The sequence below is a fragment of the Oncorhynchus nerka genome, linkage group LG6, assembly GCF_034236695.1.
Source record: "Oncorhynchus nerka isolate Pitt River linkage group LG6, Oner_Uvic_2.0, whole genome shotgun sequence".
In the NCBI taxonomy this organism is placed as follows: domain Eukaryota; kingdom Metazoa; phylum Chordata; class Actinopteri; order Salmoniformes; family Salmonidae; genus Oncorhynchus; species Oncorhynchus nerka.
The window spans coordinates 63,201,827-63,223,174 of record NC_088401.1 but is presented as its reverse complement, the minus strand read 5'-3'; the positions used below and the strand labels follow the sequence as shown (position 1 = coordinate 63,223,174).

Genomic DNA, 21,348 nt, shown 5'->3' with positions numbered 1-21,348 from the left:
GCATAGCAGGACGTTGCCCTTCAAGTGATGTACACTGGGGTCAACATATGTTGGGACCTTCAGATTAAACACAGGGCTAAATAAATCTAGTACCAACTGTATCCCAGTGAGAATTACTTCCTTTTCCCTTGTTCAGCATCTTGTTTACTTGACATCTTGCTGTTTCCTTCAAATCAAGGCAATTCCCCATACTGAAATTGCTCTGTGAGCTGTGAAGTTTGAACATAAACTATCCATTCAACTATGCAAATGTATCTGTCTATCTGTCTTTCTGATAATCATCCTCATTGCTATACAATACAGTTATGAATAATTAATGAAACATTTCAAAGTGAAAGTTCCAAATATTTTATATACAGTACCAGTCAAATGTTTGGATACACCTTCTCATTCAAGGGTTTTTCTTGATTTGGACTATTTTCTACATTGTAGAATAATAGTGAAGACATCTATGACTATGAAATAAATATGAAATAACACATATGGAATCATGTTGTAACCAACATAGTTAGTTTTGATATCTTCACTATTATTCTACAATGTAGAACATAGTAAAATAAAGAAAAACCCATGAATGAGTAGGTGTTCTAAAACTTTTGACCGGTAGAGTGTGTGTTTTTTTTTTTTCATTTGGAAAAGCCAAATACAATTAGAAATGCGGTAACTCTAACCATCGCCCCAAATCATATACTCCCTCCCTCTGCCCCCCTCTGCATGCCTTTCCTTTTGAAACGCTGAGTCATCAATAAACTAATCATTGCATGGAATTAGTCATTTGTCTTTGATGTCACTGGATCACCCAGAGATTGGGCGTGCATGCCAATTATCAACTCCCTCTGCCCTTCTCTGACCCTGTCCGTGGCGTTCGGGCACCTCGCTGTGCAACACAAAACCCATTGAATAATCTTTATGCCACCGCACCAAGGGAGATTAATAAACCCCAGCAAACCAAAGCCATTGATTGGCTCAAATGTACACACTTGTATTGTTTAATCCTCCCTGACAGATTGGGGCTAATACACCCATGGGGAGTCGCTACCACTGTGACGAAGCCTCTTTACCAGTCAAGTCGTTTGTTTGTTTGTTACTGTATTCAGGTTCCCTGCCAACGGTTTGCCTCGCTGACCAATGACAGTAGATGGTTTTTATTTCCCTCTATAGTCGGTTAGAACACCATGTGCACCTCGTGCTGCAGATGAATTGGCCATTGTAAAGAAGACATCTGAGGCCCTGAGGCATCGTACTATCGTGATGCACCACTCAATATTTAGTGGTCAATAGGAAAGCTGTGGAGAGCTCAGATGATTACAGAGAACAGTAATGCATCCCCTTGTTTATACTTTGGTCCTAATGTATATTTAAGCAATAAGGCCAGGGGGTGTGTGGTATATGTCCAATATACCATGGCTAAGGGCTGTTCTTACTCACGATGCAACGCGGAATGCCTAGATACAGCCCTTAGCTGTGGTATATTGGCCATTTACCAAAAACCCCAGAGGTGCCTTATTGCTATTCTAAACTGGTTACCAATGTAATTAGAACAGTAAAAATATATGTTTGTCATACCCATTGTGTGCAGCTGATATGCCATGGCTTCCAGCCAATCAGCATTCAGGTCTCGGACCACCCAGTTTATAATTCATATTATATAGCTCACTGCGGCTGTGGATTGATTGTCAGACAAATGGTAGCATTTTTAAATAGTGGTGGGGTTTGTACACAGTACGACAGCGCTCAAACTAGAGTCAACGTTGCACATTTTTCTTGTTACTTTATGTGCAATGTTTTTACCCTATTCAGACGTGGTGGAATGGTGCCCAGATGATCGTGGCAATATACAACCCCAAAACAACATCATTAGAGCTCCAGCAGATAAATGATGCTTACTGGGTGAATGTTCCAAGTTCAGTATATTGTTTCAGTGAACATCATTATTGGGATTGTTTTTCCAGCATTGGTGGCCATGTTCTTTTCCCCCTTGAGGGTGATTCCAAAGGGCAATGGAACTGGTAGATAGGAGATCCAAGAGAGAGCAACTTGCCATTACAGAGCCAATACATTTGATACGGTTCAGAGGTTATTGATAGTTACTATAAGTGAACTCCAAAAGCTTTTAAAACTCTGATTATCATCCTCGTACTCTTCCAGTTTCTGATTTGAAGGTTTCTAAGCTCTTGTAAAACCTAGAGCTACTTTAGGCCTTTTAAAGTCTAACTGTCATACTATTACTCGTCTATTGTTCTTTTTTTCTGGTATGAACATGTCTTTATTTTGGTTTTCCTTGCAGGGTTTTTGGGCCATAACAATGGCTTCCAGAGTCCTTGTGAGCACAAGTACTGTGGCCTGGGGCGTCACTGTGTGGTCAACCATGAGAGCAGTCAAGGGGAGTGCATCTGTCTGGACCGCTGTAAACCACACTACAAGGAAGTGTGTGGCTCGGACGGCAAGCTGTACCAGAACCACTGTGAGCTCCACCGGGCCTCCTGTCTGGGTGCACAGAGGATAACCATCATGCACAGCGAGGAATGCTTCTACAAAGGTAAGAATTACAACTCATAGCTTCATAAAATGACTGTCATGGAACTTTATGCAGAAGCAAAGTACAGATGTAGGATCTTAATTTGACCTATATTGTCACAGCAAAATAATCCTACAACAACAAGATTTTAAGGTTTGTTAGCTGGCCGAAAGTAGGCTACATAAAAAGTGCATTAGGGTTAATAAAACCGTATGTTAGTGTGGGCTTTCAGTGAATTCATGTAAACATTCTCAGCAACAAAAGAGTGATCTAAATAAGATGCTACACTTGTAGTTGCAGGATATGAGTTTTATCTTCTTTATGCTCTAGATTAGAGCTTTGGAGAAGCCACCAGAGATCCTGCCTCATTGCAGTTCTCAGAAATTCCTGTCTTGCACAGAATGTTTGTTTGTTGTTAGAAGTAAGGATTTTTGTACAGTAACGGAGCCATCTCTCACCTTATGAACCTGATACAACATAATGTAGCTACTTCTTGTATCTCTATTAGTTTCTCAGTTGATGCAAAGCATTGCTTGTTTATATAATGTGTAGGTGGTAATACTGTACACACCAATGCTCAGATTTCCCTAGAGACTTTAAGATGCTTTCGAACATTGATTGTGCAAAGACACCATGTACTTTCCGTACATGGTAAGGAGTTGGCTTATCGCTTTTAGAGCGCTGTAGGTGGTGTAGACCATGGGGTAGGTCCCAATAATTTCACCTTTTTCCTGAAGTGTGCACTTGTTCACTACTTCCCACAAATCTGAAAACATTTTCACCACAGGAGGTTGGTGGCACCTTTATTGGGGAGGAAGGGCTCATGGTAATGGCTGGAGATGATTGAGTGGAATGGTATCAAATACATCAAACACATGGTTTCCATGTGTATGATGCCATTCCATTTGCTCCATTCCAGCCATTATTATGAGCCGTCCTCCCCTCAGCAGCCTCCACTGTTTTCCACCATATTTCTTTTACCAGCCATTTCCTTCAGAATGAGTGAAGGGAAGTAAACAAGGTCGCGCTTTGGAAAGAAAGAGAGATCACTGGGACACACCAGGGGCATGAGAGAAAGGTCAAAGCTATGTCATATAGTAATATTCATGAGAGAAACATTAGATTGCCTTTCATTTTGCAGGATACACAATTACATGGTTTCTGTGCAAGTGAACTGCTGCAAGCCAATTGTCACACTATAATAATCTTCTGTAACAGTATTGCTTCCGTCCCTACACTCACCCCCTTTTTTCCAAATGGTATTTCTCACATGCTTCGTAGACAACAGGTGTAGACTAACAGTGAAATGCTTAGTTACGGGTCCTTTTCCAACAATGCAGAGAGAAAGATAAGATAGAAATAAATTCTAACTTGTCACCTGGTGTCATAACATAATATAATCATAATATGTCAAAACAGCTGACATAACTTGTCATAACACTGTCATGACCCATATATTTACACCTGTTGTGGCATAAATTGTGTTATTTTATGGCTGGTTATAACAACTACATAAGAGTGTCATATAAGTCAGATAGGCCTATCACGTACATGCTCTTACATCAGTTATCAGTCAAAAAGAGGGTGCCTTGTTCTGCTCTTGAAATCTGTCCCTGCATTAATTCCAGTCATCAGCAACAGAGCATTAGGGTAGGTGCATGTCTGACATCCATGTGCGCGTAATTACATCATTGTGTGCACAATTACAATGATAATTCAATATGGTCAAGAAAGATAAATATGTGTAACATAAAAATATTGTGAACAAGTAGGCTATGGTGTAATTTAATGTTTTGCCTCGTGTGGTAGATTTTGTGGGTTTTTGACACTTGTGTAGGTGTCATAACCTGAAAAATATGGGTTGTTTATGAATTCGAAACACCAATAAAAAGGGATCGAAAAAACAGGTGCTGGATTTTAGGTCATTATTAACCACCACAGGGTGGTTCAGAACACAAGGAAGCAGTAGTTCCAGTTCAAGGATTTAATGAAGATCCACACACACACATACAACATCACTCTCTCTAATACTAATTGTTATTATTTAGCTGCATGCACAATAACATCAGAAAAGCTATTTATTCTGAGGAGGTAAAATAAGCAGGAGAGAAAAACAGGTTGATCATCAGAATAGAAGCTACAGACTGCCTGGGGCCTTGCCTGGTAGGCTATTACTCTAAGGCTGCCTATTCCTATAGGAAAACCAAAGAAAGTTGGGGTCTTGGAAAGGAGATGAGCTGGCCGTTTTTACAGCCACCCCCAAATGTGTTGTACATATTTTCTTCAACAGACAAGCCAGCTAAGTGTCAATAGCTTCTTGAGGAAAGGCAGGCAGCTTGATGAGTCGAGCAACAGGCCTGACGTAGGTTCTGTCCTTGACTTGGATCTCTGCTGTCCTCACTTTCCCATCTGCTCCAGGGATAACTGACTTGACAGTTCCAGTTCGGAGATGGTCTACACACCAAAGGTGGTTTGCAGGGCAATCTTGATGGATCTGACCTCTCTCTCCCAGCATCCTCCAAAGTGTTGTCCACTTGGTGGGTTGAAGGCGAAGTGAATCTTCTGACTGGCTAACTGTTCCTGGAGCTGTGGGTGGAGAGCCATGAAGGCCTCCTGTAGCTCTCACTTCCCTCCCTTGAAATTTGTTCCTCGATCGGACAGGGTCTCAACGGGCTTTCCTCTTCGAGCGATAAAGTGTCTCAACGCCATTAGGAACAAACTGGAATCCATATTCGTCTGTAGATCCACATGTACAGCCCGGGTGGTCATGCACTTAAAGATGATGCCCCATCTCTTTTAATTTCTTCGGCCAATCTTTGATGATATACGGTCCAAAGCAATCCAATGTGGGCTTGTGGAGCCGCAGTCGGGCTGGAGGCAAGTCAGCCATCCTAGGCACATCTGGCTGGCCTCGCCACTTCCTGCATTCAGTGCAGCCAAGCTGAAAACGATGAATGGCTGCTCTCCATCTCAGAATCCAGAACCTTCAATGTAGCTCAGCAAACACCTTCTCTGGGCCCAGGGGCCTCAGCTGCTCATCATATTCCCTGATCAGCAACCTGGTGAGCGGATGACCTGGATCCAGAACCACTGGGTGAAGAACGTCAGGGCCCAGCTGGTCACACCTGTGAAGGCAACCTCCAACACAAGTCAGTCCGGTGTTGTTGTCATACTCTGGGGCCAGCATCACCAGACGGCTGATCGGAGGGATTGGCTTGCCTGCTTCTAGTAGGGAGAGGTCTTCTGGGAAGCTCTCAGACCGAGCATGTCTGAATACATTGAGTTCTGCTTGCTTGAAATCGTCGGCTGGAGAACTGTTGGCACTACTGGCCGTCCCATGTAGCAACTGCACTGTGGCTTCCACCAGCTCCTGGAAAATGCTGAACTGGGCAACATCCGGGAGAGACGACTTGGTGTCCACTGACAGGAGTCCACAGAAGGTAGGCTGCCACAGCTCCTCTGCTTCATCGAGAGGTACTTGGTCTGGTCTTCTCTGCCAGGATGACTGGGCCTGCCACAGGAATGGTGGACCTTGACTCCAATGGTTATGTTCTGAAAGCTGACAGCATCTTGCTGCGTGTGATATCGTCAGCCAGTTTCCTCTCCGTTTCTCACGTTACACCAGGCCTGGGGTCCATGAGCTCCTGTATGTCTGCGACTCTTGTGCCTACAAATACTTTGTACCTGCAGGAGTCCGACTGGAGCCAGGTTAAGACTGTTGTAGAATCCGACCAGAACGTGACCTCATGGATTTCCAGGGTGAGTTCTTTTCTGATAACCTCGGCCAGCTGGGCACCAGTGAGTGCAGCTCAGAGCTCTAGTCTTGGCATCGACTGTTGTCATTTCGGGACCACTCTTGATCTTGCTGCAAGGAATGCCACTTGGATCTGTCTATTGGTGTTTTCAGTATTTAGGTACACGACGGCACCATACGTACGTTCTGAGGGGTCACTGAAGATATGAACACTTCTTGTGCTGGTTGGGAGATCCATGTCGGGGCTGACATAACATCTTGGTAGTGTAACCTGAGACAGATGTGGAAGTTCATTCTCCCAAATAAGCCAAACTTGGAGGAGATATTCAGGTAGATCTGGGTCATCCGACCCTCTTTTCTTATTCTAGAGCCTCTGGACCACAACCTTGGCTCATGTGGTGTATAGGATGATGAAGCTGGGTGGATCGTATTGACTGGCAAGAATCGATATATGTTGCGCATGGTGGGTTCAACTTTCTCCATGTGACCTTGCTTGTAGCCAAACGTGTCAGACAGACATTTCCATCGTAATCCAAGGGTGTACTCTTGGGTTTCCACTGGGTGAACCACAGCTCACTGTTTTCCGACTTGGACTCTTGAGGTAGGTGTTCGATGACTGCTGGAAGGTTGCTGGCCCACTGGCGTAGATCGAATCCTCCTTCAGCAAGAAGGTGCTTTAGCTTGTCCACCAGTTTCTTGGCATCATCCACAGGAAGTCTTTGTAGAAAAGGAAGTCAGTTGTCTACATAGAAACAGCGTTCTACAGAAAATTGCACATCCTCTTCGGGCTCACTGTGGTTAAACACATGTTTCTGATGGGTAAATGTGGTGCAGCAGGGGCTACATGTCATCCCAAAGGGAAGAACCTACCACTCATAGACATCAGCATGATCATCGCGGTTTAGGTCTCGCCACAGAAACCAGAGAAGAGGCTGGTCTTCAGGTAGCAGGCGGACTTGATGGAACATCCCCTTTATGTCACTGCTGATGGTCACAGAGTGTTCCCGGAAACAGAGAAGGACTCCAAGCAGAGTAGCTCCCAAGGTTGGTCCGGGAAAGAGTTGTTCGTTCAAGCTCTTGCCCCTTTGGGTTGAAGGAACAGTTGAAGACGACTCTGTTTTTTCCATTGTGTTTGACCATATGATGGGGAATGTACAAACCTTGGTACTCTTCGACTGCTACTGCGGATACCTTCTTAACTTGTGAACCTCTCCTTCAGAGGCAGTACTACTTCTACAAAAGGAAGGTTCTTCTTCTACAAAAGGGGAGTGGCATACCTTTGAACCCCGTCCACTTCGACCCTGACTGTCTTCTCCTCTAGAAGATGCATGGCTTCTACATCTTGTCTGGACCGTGTGACGAGCTTCTCACTCCTGTATGGTATTGTATCCAACTGCCAGAGCTTCTCTACATGGCCGAAGAGCACTGCAGATGGAGAGACAAGGGATGTATGAAGACACTGTTGTGGAGAAAGACTTTTGGTGAAGGAACTTTGAAGGACCTTGAAGGGTCCATCCAAGCTGAGACTTGATGGCAGCAGGTCCACCAGGGGGACCCAAACACACTGGCTCTGTCGGGTGATTAGATGGGGATAGTCTGATTCGATGAGCAGTAATGGCTGCATCTGATCCAGCAGTTGAAGGGGTAGGCCTTCTAGGTGCCAATATCTTTTCGGAAGGGCTTCGGCCGAGTAGGTATGCAGTGCAAGGCCCAACTCTTCAACTGTGAAGGCTCTGTGGATGTCAAAGGACCTGTTTGGTTCAGTAACAAAGGCCACAGAAAATGAATCTCCATGGACGACTCGGATATTGACGCACCGTACAAAGTCCTCAGGATATCCTTGGAGTCCTAGCTGCTCTGCTACTTTGTGTAGAAGTATTGTGCGCTCCAACCCATCATCCAACAGGCTGTACATGTCAAGTGACTTGTTGCCGCTCCGCAAGATGGCTCAACTCATCTTCAGCAGCACCTTGCTGCTGTCAGAAGGTTGATCAACATAGAGGGTCTCGGCAGTGGAGCTCACCAGGCAAATCCTCTCTGTTGACGCCTTTGTGCTGGTGGTCTTCATAGCGTTTGTGCTAGCATTGATATAACCTCGAGGCGAATCTCAATATGCTTCTTCTCGCACTTCTTGCACTTAGCCTTGAGAGTACACTGAGCTACTTCGTGTTCACGTCCACACTTCTAACATCTTTCATATGTTTTGATCCAGGATTCTTTCTATTCATTGGAAAGGAGCTGAAAGTTGGTGCATTGATTCATGTAATTCTGCGTGGTGTTGTAGAACAGACAATGCTTCTTTGACTTCTCCCGTGACCTTTCCTCCGGAGACTGGTTCTGTGCAGAGACTTCGACTTCGTCCTTTCTCTGCTCACTTCTATGGAGGATGGTGGTGTTCTTGGGGAGGGATTTGTCTTTACACTGATCTCGCGTGAGCTAGCGTGGTCTGTGCTTTGGTCGCTACTGAACTGCGTGCCGTCTACTTGAACTCTCACCTCGTACTCGAACCACTCGAGCCAGGTGAAGGAGGCTTGGAATGGGTGTCTTGATGGGGTTCACACATCTCTTGAAGCTGGCTCTTAGGTCGTGTGGTAACTTAGGTAAGAGGCAGGAGACATGTGAGCCACACCTCAGTTCTGTCTTTCCATTACTCCCTAGCTGATCCAACATGCCAAACAAGGCACGCACCCTCAGAGCGAATCTTGGTGTCACCACTCTTGATGTTGGTGCCATCCATTAACCATGCACTGTGTTGGAGGGCAAATTGATGATGCTGGCCATACAGTTCTGTCAGGGACTCCATCGTGGCACTGTATGGTACCTGCTGTTGTTGTAGGAGTCGACAATTAGCAAAGCCTCTTCCAACTTCAGGTGGTCCACCAATATCTGAAACTTGAAGTACTCTGTTGCATCTCCAGGCAGCACATTGTTGAGGGCCACCTTCAGCCTTGAAAACTCTTGTGGGTTTTGAAGTTGGGGATGTTGGTCCACAGTAGACGTGCTCCCGGCTGGGTGTAGAAGGTGTGCAGTAGCGGACAGGTGAGTGCGGACGATGATCAGGTGAGTAGGCCCGGCGGCGACGGTCAGGCGAGTAGTCGCAGTGGCGATAGTCAGGTGAGGAGTGATGACAACGGTCAGGTGAGTAGTCACATCGGCGACAGTCAGATGTAGGCTGACTACAGCGGTTAGGTGAGGGCTGAGGTTGGTGATCCTGTGAAGTCAGCCCTCTAGGTGCCGCTGTAGGGCTACGAGTTCTGCACTGAAAAGTCAACCGGTCTCACTGGTGTGATGGCTCATGACGTTGAGGGGTTGACTGAGTTGATGATGACGGTGAGGATGACTGGTCTGAGAAGGAGAGCCCTCTGATCCCAAGGTTTTCAATGAGCTGCTTTATCTTATCACTCTGCCTTTGTGACTGCAGTTTATCATCTCTGGTTGTCACCAGCTGTGCACGCGTACGCTGACTTTGATGATGACTGTAGTCATCTCTAGTCGAGGTGTGCCTGCTCTGGGGGGCCGGTGAGTTGGCCATTGATGAAGGTGAGGCTCCATCCTCACTGGGTAGTGACTTGAACTGTTGGAGACCCATTGAAGCTGATGAATTTAGCTCTTCCGATAGCTCCAGTATCTCCTGTGTCAACTTCTCAGTTTCCTCTCCAATCAGCTTCAGGCACGTTACAACTGTTCTGGAAGAAGAATGGGTTTCTCTCTCGTCTTGTACAGAAGGGTAGCTGCTGCTGGTCTTGTTGTGAGAGTAATTAATTCCACTCACAGTGCCCTCTGCTTTGTGGTCCCTCGTTGGAGTGGTGTGTTGTGTGTGGAGTCTGCCTTTACTCGTAGCTTACCTCATAGTCAACCAGACGATGTGGGGGGCAAGTCTGACGGTGGGGACGAAAATAACATGGCTATATACAGAGAGTACTAGTACTGAGTTGATGTGCAGGGGTATGAGGTAATTGAGGTAGATCCAATATGTACATATACAGTGCCTTCGGAAAGTATTCACACCCCTTGACTTTTTACTTATTTTGTTATGTTGCAGCCGTATTCTAAAATGTATTCAATAAATAAAAACAAAAACAGCAACAAAAAAAAATTGAAAACCCCCCCAACTTATTTACATAAGTATAGAGAGCCTTTGCTCTGAGACTTGAGCTTAGGTGCATCTTGTTTCCATTGATCGTCCTTGAGATGTTTCTACAACTTGTTTGGAGTCTACCTGTGGTCCATTAAATTGATTGGGCCACAGTGCATTCGGAAAGTATTCAGACCCTTAACTTTTTCCACATTTTGTTACGTTACAGCCTTATTATAAAGTTTATATATATACAGTGCTTTGCGAAAGTATTCGGCCCCCTTGAACTTTGCGACCTTTTGCCACATTTCAGGCTTCGAACATAAAGATATAAAACTGTATTTTTTTGTGAAGAATCAACAACAAGTGGGACACAATCATGAAGTGGAACGACATTTATTGGATATTTCAAACTTTTTTAACAAATCAAAAACTGAAAAATTGGGCGTGCAAAATTATTCAGCCCCTTTACTTTCAGTGCAGCAAACTCTCTCCAGAAGTTCAGTGAGGATCTCTGAATGATCCAATGTTGACCTAAATGACTAATGATGATAAATACAATCCACCTGTGTGTAATCAAGTCTCCGTATAAATGCACCTGCACTGTGATAGTCTCAGAGGTCCGTTAAAAGCGCAGAGAGCATCATGAAGAACAAGGAACACACCAGGCAGGTCCGAGATACTGTTGTGAAGAAGTTTAAAGCCGGATTTGGATACAAAAAGATTTCACAAGCTTTAAACATCCCAAGGAGCACTGTGCAAGCGATAATATTGAAATGGAAGGTAGTATCAGACCACTGCAAATCTACCAAGACCTGGCCGTCCCTCTAAACTTTCAGCTCATACAAGGAGAAGACTGATCAGAGATGCAGCCAAGAGGCCCATGATCACTCTGGATGAACTGCAGAGATCTACAGCTGAGGTGGGAGACTCTGTCCATAGGACAACAAATCTGGCCTTTATGGAAGAGTGGCAAGAAGAAAGCCATTTCTTAAAGATATCCATAAAAAGTGTTGTTTAAAGTTTGCCACAAGCCACCTGGGAGACACACCAAACATGTGGAAGAAGGTGCTCTGGTCAGATGAAACCAAAATTGAACTTTTTGGCAACAATGCAAAACGTTATGTTTGGCGTAAAAGCAACACAGCTCATCACCCTGAACAGACCATCCCCACTGTCAAACATGGTGGTGGCAGCATCATGGTTTGGGCCTGCTTTTCTTCAGTAGGGACAGGGAAGATGTTTAAAATTGATGGGAAGATGGATGGAGCCAAATACAGGACCATTCTGGAAGAAAACCTGATGGAGTCTGCAAAAGACCTGAGACTGGGACGGAGATTTGTCTTCCAACAAGACAATGATCCAAAACATAAAGCAAAATCTACAATGGAATGGTTAAAAAATAAACATATCCAGGTGTTAGAATGGCCAAGTCAAAGTCAGACCTGAATCAATCGAGAATCTGTGGAAAGAACTGAAAACTGCTGTTCACAAATGCTCTCCATCCAACCTCACTGAGCTCGAGCTGTTTTGCAAGGAGGAATGGGAAAAAAATTCAGTCTCTCGATGTGCAAAACTGATAGAGACATACCCCAAGCGACTTACAGCTGTAATCGCAGCAAAAGGTGGCGCTACAAAGTATTAACTTAAGGGGGCTGAATAATTTTTCACGCCCAATTTTTCAGTTTTTGATTTGTTAAAAAAGTTTGAAATATCCAATAAATGTCGTTCCACTTCATGATTGTGTCGCACTTGTTGTTGATTCTTCACAAAAAAATACAGTTTTATATCATTATGTTTGAAGCCTGAAATGTGGCAAAAGGTCGCAAAGTTCAAGGGGGCCGAATACTTTCGCAAGGCACTGTATATATATTTTTCCCTCATCAAGCTAAACACAATACCCCATAATAATAAAGTTTGCAAAAAAACAACTACAAAAAACTTAAATACCACAATTCAGACTCTTTACTCTGTACTTTGTTGAAGCAGCTTTGGCAGTGATCACAGCCTCAGGTCTTCTTGGGTATGACGCTATAAGCTTGTATTCGGGGAGTTTCTACCATTCTTCTCTACAGATCCTCTCAAGCTCTGTCAGGTTGGATGGGGATAAACAGCTATTTTCAGGTCTCTCCAGAGATCCAACACTCTACTCAGCAAACTGGATGAGGTCTATCACAGTGTCATCAGTTTTGTCACCAAAGCCCCATTTACTACCCACCACTGAATCAAATCAAATCAAAGTTTATTTGTCACGGGCGCCGAATACAACAGGTATAGAACTTACAGTGAAATGCTTACTTACAGGCTCTAACCAACAGCGCAACAAAAGGTACTAGGTGAACAATAGGTATGTAAAGAAATAAAAACAACAGTAAAAAGACTGAAAAATAACAGTAGTGAGGCTATATACAGTAGCGAGGCTATAACAGTATCGAGGCTACATGCAGGCACCAGTTAGTCGGGCTGATTGATGTAGTATGTACATGTAGATATGGTTAAAGTGACTATGCATATATGATGAACAGAGAGTAGTAGTAGCTTAAAAGAGGGGTTGGCGGGTGGTGGGTGGCGGGTGGCGGCACACATTGCAGATAGCCCGGTTAGCCAATGTGCGGGGGCACTGGTTGGTCGGGCTAGTTGAGGTAGTATATACATGAATGTATAGTTAAAGTGACTATGCATATATGATAAACAAGAGAGTAGCAGCAGCGTAAAAGAGGGGTTGGGGGGGGGGGGTTACACAATGCAAATAGTCCGGGTAGCCATTTGACCTGTTCAGGAGTCGTATGAATTGGGGTAAAAACTGTTGAGAAGCCTTTTTGTCCTAGACTTGGCACTCCGGTACCGCTTGCCATGCGGTAGTAGAGAGAACAGTCTATGACTGGGGTAGCTGGGGTATTTGACCATTTTCAGGGCCTTCCTCTGACACCGCCTGGTGTAGAGGTCCTGGATGGCAGGCAGGTTAGCCTCAGTGATGTACTGTACTGCGACCTGTATGCTCTGGTTGGCTGGCCCTCGCTACATATTCATTGCCAAACCCATTGGCTCCAGATCATCTATAAGTCTTTGCTAGGTAAAGCCCTGCCTTATCTCAGCTCACTGGTCACCATAGCAACACCCACCCGTAGCACGCGCTCCAGCAGGTATATTTCACTGGTCATCCCCAAAGCCAACACTCCCTTTTGGCCACCTTTCCTTCCAGTTCTCTGCTGCCAATGACTGGAATGAATTGCAAAAATCACTGAAGCTGGAGACATATATCTCCCTCTCTAACTTTAAGCATCAGCTGTCAGAGCAGCTTACTGATCACTGTACCTGTACACAGCCAATCTGTAAATAGCACACCCAACTACCTCATCCCCATATTGTTATTTATCTTTTTTCTCTTTTGCACCCCGGTACAGTCCAGTGTGTGTGTGTATAGAGTCAGTTTGACCTCCTTCTTCTCCACAGTAAACGCAGCAGCTTGGCAGAGCCCAACTGAGTGATCCGGGTCAACAACATCAATGTAACAGTGTTGCATCCTTCCCTCTTTTTGCCTCAACCTGGGCTCGAACCAGGGACCTTCTGAACACATTGACAACTGCCTCCCATGAAGCATCTTTATCTATCGCTTCACAAAAGCCTCAGCCAATGCATAGCAAGGGAAACAACTACTTCAAGGTCTTAGAGCTAGTGACGTCACCAATTGAAATGCTTCTAGCGTGCACCACTAACTAGCTAGCCAATTCACACCGGTTACTCTACATAATAAGCTATACAGGGCCGGCAGGGTAGCCTAGTGGTTAGAGTGTTGGACTAGTAACTGAAAGGTTGCAAGTTCAAATCCCCAAGCTGACAAGGTACACATCTGTCGTTCTGCCCCTGAACAGGCAGTCAAATTCATGTTTACACTTTTACATTTTTTGAATTGAAAGAATAATATAATCAAAGATGGGACATATTTGTATATTTTGCAGAACAAACTACCGCATCATAGAAACCTTCCATAATTTCTTATCACTTCCCTTAGATGAGTCTGAGGCAGTTCAGTAGGGCCCTTTCTGCATGTATACACAAAGGGCTCCAATCAGACAGGCCTTTCATCCCAATCAGACAAAGACATTTGGATCAATGATATCTGTCCCTTGTTGTCTGATGCTCTAATCAGCTTCTCTCATGTGTCCTGTCTGGTCAACCCTCCATCTCAGCCATCTGCAAATCCAGCCTCCATCAACAACCATCCACAAGTGGGATTGTGATATTTGACCAACGTAGGCTGAATCAATACAAGATCAACATGAGCCAAAGGAAAAAGGCTCTAGGACAGGAAATTGTTTCTTTTTTCATTCTTCTCTTTTAGCTGCTCTTTGTCCATGGCCAGACAGTTTTTTACGGTGACTGATTTGTAATCAATTTCTTATTGAATGAGAGCAGCAGAGGCACCGCTCCTAGACCTGTTGGTCCAGTTAAAGCCCTCTCCTTTAAAACATATTCATAGTCCCTTGAAAACGTCGTTTTTCTCTCTAAAAATACTTTACAGCAGTATTACAGCAGTATTGCAGGAGTATTGCAGCAGCATTACAGCAGTATTACAGCATTATTGCAGAAGTATTGCAGGAGTATTACAGCAGTTGTTACTGTACTTCTCACCACTTCCTGCTGTTCCATTACTCTGTTCCCTGTCAGGGCAAAGCTAATGTTTCCAACATTTGTCTTCCACATTATTGCCCGCCTCGGTCTTGGTGGCAAATGGCTGCAGAGGATTTGTTCATTGCACCGGATACTATTGTCACAGTGTAAATGGTGGGAAATAGATAATATCAAATGATTGGGGTTTATTAGTGGTCAAATGGAATGTGTCTAAATGGTATATTACAAAACATGTAATTCATTTTTTTCCCAGCCCATGCAGACGCTGTTTTCAATTTACCCTGTGTTATTGGGCATAAATACTTTCATTAGGCATAAATATTTTCATAAGTGTAATCGTGATTTTCAATCATTTCAGTATCACACTAATTGTTTTAGTCTTTGGTCTTGTCAATGTAAATGTAGACAAATTCAGGTTCTGCCATTTCTATAAAATAAAGTCTTAATACCTGATCACTGTATGGACCAAACAAATCTAACATGACCCCTACTATCTTTTACACCACTGGAAATGAAATTAACCAACTTTACTTCCTTCCAATTAAATCAAGCTATCAGTGACTGACAGACATGGACCATAGACCCAGTGGAGCCACCCTGTATAATGTCACACTGATGTCACACTTATGTTATAGCAAGACAAGAAACAGACATCCAGGCCTGTACAGGCCTCTCGAAAATACTTTAGTTAAGTTGCAAATGCCAGATTAGGTTGATAGACGGACAATTAGCACCCGGGGTTTGGATTTAGGCATGCCTAGCAGCATTGATTGTTTTCAAATGACACCCTAGAGAAGAACCCCCCCCCCCCCCCACCCGCTAGGCTCTTTTGAGTTGGCCTCAGCTTAATGAGTACATGTGGAAATGGACAGCCTCTATCTGCACAGCGCACCTCTCTCGCTCTTATCTACTAGGAAGAACAGGATAAAAAATGACAGCCGTGCTTTGACTGAAGGTTTCTCATTAGGCCTTTGGATAACGTATGACCCCCGTCTACTCCCTCGTGCTGCTCTGCAACCGAGTAGGGATTGGATCTGATTGAAAATTAAGTGGCGCACAAAAGCTTGTCCAATCCATGGGGGAAGTTTGGTGGATGGATGCAGGGCAATCTCAGCAGCAGACAATTGACACAACCGTAGACAATTAACAATGAGGCCCTGGCATACCAATCGAGTGCTCTCTCTGCTTCAGTCACATCCATTTATCAGTGGGATGACATTTTTAGTTTGTGTTGTTATTTTTATGTGACAGCCAATGACGTCACTCATCCGGAGCAAGAGTTCAATCATAGAACCAGTATTATTGCATTAATGTGTGGCTATTTGGATGTTGAGTAGTGATATAGCATATCAAATCAAACTTTATTTGTCACATGCCTCGAATGTGTAGACCTTACCGTGAAATGCTTACTTACAAGCTCTTAACCAACAGTGCAGTTCAAGAAGAGTTAAGAAAATATTTACCAAATAAACTAAAGTAAAAAATAGAAAAGATCTATGTAATTTCATTGTGCCGACAAAGACAGGTTTAAGATTACCCTAGGACTTACCTTAAAATTAAGGTAAGATATGCTTAATTACAATAGCCTAAGGAGTATTTGGTTATGTACGTCTTGATATGTGACTAGCGACTGGAGTCAAATCAAACACGCATTGCAGAAACGTGCCACTGTAGAGAAAGTCCAATGTTTTCTGTGAGACGAAGATGCACTCCTTCATTAAAACCAAAATAAGTTGTTTGGAATGTGCAACATCTTCAGCGTCTCACCTTTATAGTGCATGTTTTCATCCTGAATGTGTCACAGTGTTATTGAGTATTTCCTTTTATAGGATTTTACCTCCAGGGAAATTAACAGTGAGTTAGTACGCGTGGTCCTCTCTGCATTTATTTACATTCAAGAAATTACATTTCACGTTGACTGCTGTATATGTATGTAGAGGAAGCAATTAAGGTTTTAGTGTTTCATCCAAAGTTATAGTATATATGGTGTTGCAAAACAGAAATAGTTTCTGGCAAAATGTTAACCTGAAAAAAACGCCAGTCAACTGTCAATGTTACCTGTTGCTAGGTTTGTGGTGATATGGACGGAATTCTCCATGGATATGAAGTGTCTAAAAAATGTACATGTTTTTCTATATCTCTCAACACATATAGCATATTTAACATAATGCAAGTCGTTTATCATACATAGTCAAGAATGTTTTATCATAGTAAGTCATCTTGATTACTTAGTCTTTGTTTGAATATCCATATGTTCCATTCAGCAACCAAGTGCAGTGACTTAACTTTTAACATTAAATCTGATGACAGTTATTTATCTAATTACCTAAATATGTTTAATTGTCATCCGATTAAATTAATAATGTAACAATTAACTCATTAGGATCTGGGGCACCGTGAGAGCGGTTCTGTAAAGAGTTACCATCTTCCGAATTAATCTCTAAAAGTCTTTACCTAGCACATCTATAAACAGTCAATTTATTAATCATAACCTCGTATCATATCATCATTCTGAACAGTTGTAATCTCCTTGCATCTGCAAAAACCTGAGCCTTACTTATGATTCAGTACTACACAAATTGGTTTAATTATTTATTAACTCGCTAACTAAATGGTAAAACAGGATAAACATACACACTAAATACATTAAAAACAGGTCGAAGACACTTAAGGTTGGTACATTTAGAAACTACTCTCACCTTGGCTCCCGAGTGGCGCACTGGCCTAAGTCACTGCATTGCAATGCAAGAGTCCCTTGTTTGAATCCAAGCTGTATCACATCTTACTGTGATTGGGAGTCAGCTACTTGTCCAAGCCTCCCCAGCTTCTCCTTCACCCAAATCCAGATAGCAGATGTTCTGAAAGAGCTGCAAAACCTGGACCTGTACAAATCAGCTGGGCTAGACAATCTGGACCCTCTCGTTCTAAAATGATCTGCCGCCATTGTTGCAAACTCTACTACCAGTTGAACCTCTCTTTCGTATCGTCCGAGATCCCTAAAAGTTTGGAAAGCTGCCGCGGTCATCTCCCTTTTCACAGGGGATGACACTCTAGACTCAAACTGTTATAGACCTATATCCATCCTGCCCTGCCTTTCTAAAGTCTTCGAAAGCCTAGTTAATTAACAGATCACTGACCATTTCAAATCCCACCCTACCTTCTCCGCTGTGCAATCCGGTTTTCAAGCTGGTCACTGGTGCACCTCAGCCATGCTCAAGGTACATCATAACCGCCATCGATAAAAGACAGTACTGTGCAGCTGTCTTCATCGACCTGGCCAAGGCTTTCGATTCTGTCAATCACCGTATTCTTATCGGCAGACTCAACCGCCTTGGTTTCTCAAAAGACTGCCTCTCCTGGTTCACTAACTACTTCTCAGACAGAGTTCTGTCTGTCAAATTGGAGGGCCTGTTGTCCGGACCTCTGGCAGTCTCTATGGGGGTACCACAGGGTTCAAATCTCAGGCCGACTATTTTCTCTTTATATTTCAATGATGCCGCTCTCTGATCCACCTCTACGCAGACGAAACCATTCTGTAAACATCTGGCTCTTCTTTGGAACCTGTGTTAACTAACCTCCAACCAAGCTTCAATGCAAAAACAACACCCTTTTCGTGGCCAACTGCTCTTAAACGCTAGTAAAACCAAATGCATGCTTTTCAACCATTCATTGCCCGCCCGCCCGACTAGCATCACTACTCTGGACAGTTCTGACTGAGAATATGTTGACAACTACAAATACCTAGGTGTCTAGCTAGACTGTAAACTCTCCTTCCAGACTCTTATTAAACATCTCCAATCCAAAATGAAATCTAGAAACGGATTCCTATTTTGCAACAAAGCATCCTTCACTCACGCTGCCAAACATATCCTCGTAAAACTGAGTATCCTACCGATCCTCGACTTTGGCGATGTCATTTACAAAATAGCTTCCAACACCCTACTCAGCACACTGGATGCAGACTATCACAGTGCCATCCGTTTTGTCACCAAAGCACCTTTACCACCCACCACTGTGACCCGTGTGCTCTAGTCGGCTGGCCCTCGCTACATTTTTGTCGCCAGACCCACTGGTTCCAGGTCATCTATAAGTCTATTCTAGGTAAAGCTCCGCCTTATCTCAGCTCACTAGTCACGATAACAACACCTCCTTTGGCTGCCTTTCCTTCCATTTCCCTCACTAACTTTAAACATCAGCTATCTGAGCAGCTAACCGATCGCTGCAGCTGTACATAGCCCATTTGTAAATAGCCCACCCAATCTACCCACCTCATCCCCATATTGTTTTTTATTTACTTTTCTGCTCTTTTGCACACCTGTATTTCTACTTGCACCATCTGCTCATCTATCACTCCAGTGTTAATTTGCTAAATTGTAATTACTTCGCTACTATGGCTTATTTATTGCCTTACCTCCTCACGCCATTTGCACCCACTGTATATAGAAGTTGTTTTTTTCTATTGTGTTATTGACTGTACGCTTGTTTATTCCATGTTTATCTCTGTGTTGTTGTTTGTGTCGCACTGCTTTGCTTTATCTTGGCCAGGTCGCAGTTGTAAATGAGAACTTGTTCTCAACTAGCTCACCTGGTTAAATAAAGGTGAAATAAAAAATAAATAAATAAATAGGGTGGTGCACAATTGGCTCAGCGTTGTCTGGGGTAAGCCGTCATTGTAAATAAGAATTTGTTTGTAAGTGACTTGTTTAGTTAAGTAAAGGTTAAAAATACAAAAATACAAAATAAATAGTAGCTCCTGAGTGGTGCAGTAGTCTCAGTGCTAAAAGCATCACTACAGACCCTGGTTTGATTCCAGGCTGTATCACAACCAGCTGTGATTGGGATTTCCATAGGGCGGCACACAGTTGTCCGGTTTACGGTTTGGCTTGGGTAGGTTGTAAATAGTACTACACTTTGCACGAACTGCCGCCGCTTGGAGTAAGAAATCATGAATGTATTTACGTGCAATTCCTTGGTTCGCCGTGTATCTCTCGGAACCGGGCAACTTTGGAAACGGGGTTGGCACCCTTTTTCAGGCTCTGATTGTCCAAAATGGTTCTGACGAGTATTCTGCTGTTGTCCTTTTCTCTTAATTTATTATCAGAGAATATGTGGAAAACATTTTTTTGTTGTCAACCACAACCTGCAGTATCCCGTTGGCCTTCACAGTGTGCCTGGCATCAAAACTCTTCCCTGTGGAGGATTCCCTGGTGACCTGCTGTACTTCAGAAAAACATGCACATGAAGCCATCATGGCTTCTTTTCCCTGGAAACCTTCTCCCTTAATGAGGTGTCTGTGCCTTTCAATCCCAGTGAGACAACACAGTGGGATTTGCCTGTTTATGTACCGTAAGACCTCAGAAGCTTTACCTTTTTTAATGACTAGGCTTGGCACTGATGCAGCGACCTCCCCATGAGGCCCTGGGTGTGTCCCCTCCTGTACACCCGCATTGTCACCGGCAGCCACCAAAGAAAGGCTCCTCATTATATACTGACCTGTTTTCAAGGGCACCGGTTGCAAATTGAACCCCTGGGTCGGTCTTCAAGACGGTTTTGATGCATCTTACCTATTTGTACAGTGGTTGCTCCAGTAAAAGATCCACTAAAAGTTTTGCAATTTGCTGCAGGACTTAGAGGTGATTTGTCATTCAGTACAGTACCCTGCGTCACTTAATTTCTCCAGACCAGCGCAAGGGGGAGTTAGAGCACTGATTGTGCTTTTTCAAGGCGCTACTGTGTCTTTGTACTACTGTAGCCTACTTCTGACCAGTCACATTGTATAGTGCCTTAGTGGTGCGTGCAGTGGTCTAAGACACTGTATCGCAGTGCAAGCTGTGTTGCTACAGATGCTGGTTCAATACCTGTGCTAGAGATAACTGTAGGTTTTTGGTATCTCGCCCTCTTAAAACAGAAATAAATCATTTTCTCACTCATTTTGCGTTATTTGAAAAGTAAATCATCTCAAAAATATTATTATTTTTTAAACAAAGCGCTTATTATTATTAATGTAGAATTAAGTAAAAGCCCCTCGGATATTCTCACAGATATATTATTAACCCTGTAATTAGCAGGACAATATATATTGGTCAAATTGGTCATGGCTCCCTAGTGGCGCACAATGGGATTGCCTTGCAGTTCTCCAGCTGTATCCACTCAAATATTGCTGGGCGCGCGAGGTTCAAGGCACGAGGGCAGGGGGCACGGGATGAGCCGCAGAGCTGTGCACAGAAGATGGACCTATCCCATGGAAAAGGGAGGAGGAGGAAGGGGGAGGTGCTACCAGTGTGCCCCACTAGGTAGCACAGAGCAACACTTTAAGGGGCATTGCACTAATAAGGGGCGGCAGGTAGCCTTGTGGTTAGAATGTTGGGA

The 21,348-nt window shown here is 43.7% G+C and overlaps 1 protein-coding gene across 2 annotated transcripts in view; it reads left to right on the top strand.

Annotated features, from left to right (window-relative positions):
- The window catches only part of LOC115130823 (follistatin-related protein 5-like), a 199,595-nt gene that overhangs the window by 69,829 nt on the left and 108,418 nt on the right, over positions 1 to 21,348 (top strand). For both annotated transcript variants that reach the window (XM_029662309.2, XM_029662307.2), the window contains exon 4: positions 2,288 to 2,539. In XM_029662309.2, the coding sequence (XP_029518169.1) occupies positions 2,288 to 2,539 (252 nt within the window). The remainder of the gene's footprint in view (positions 1 to 2,287; positions 2,540 to 21,348) is intronic.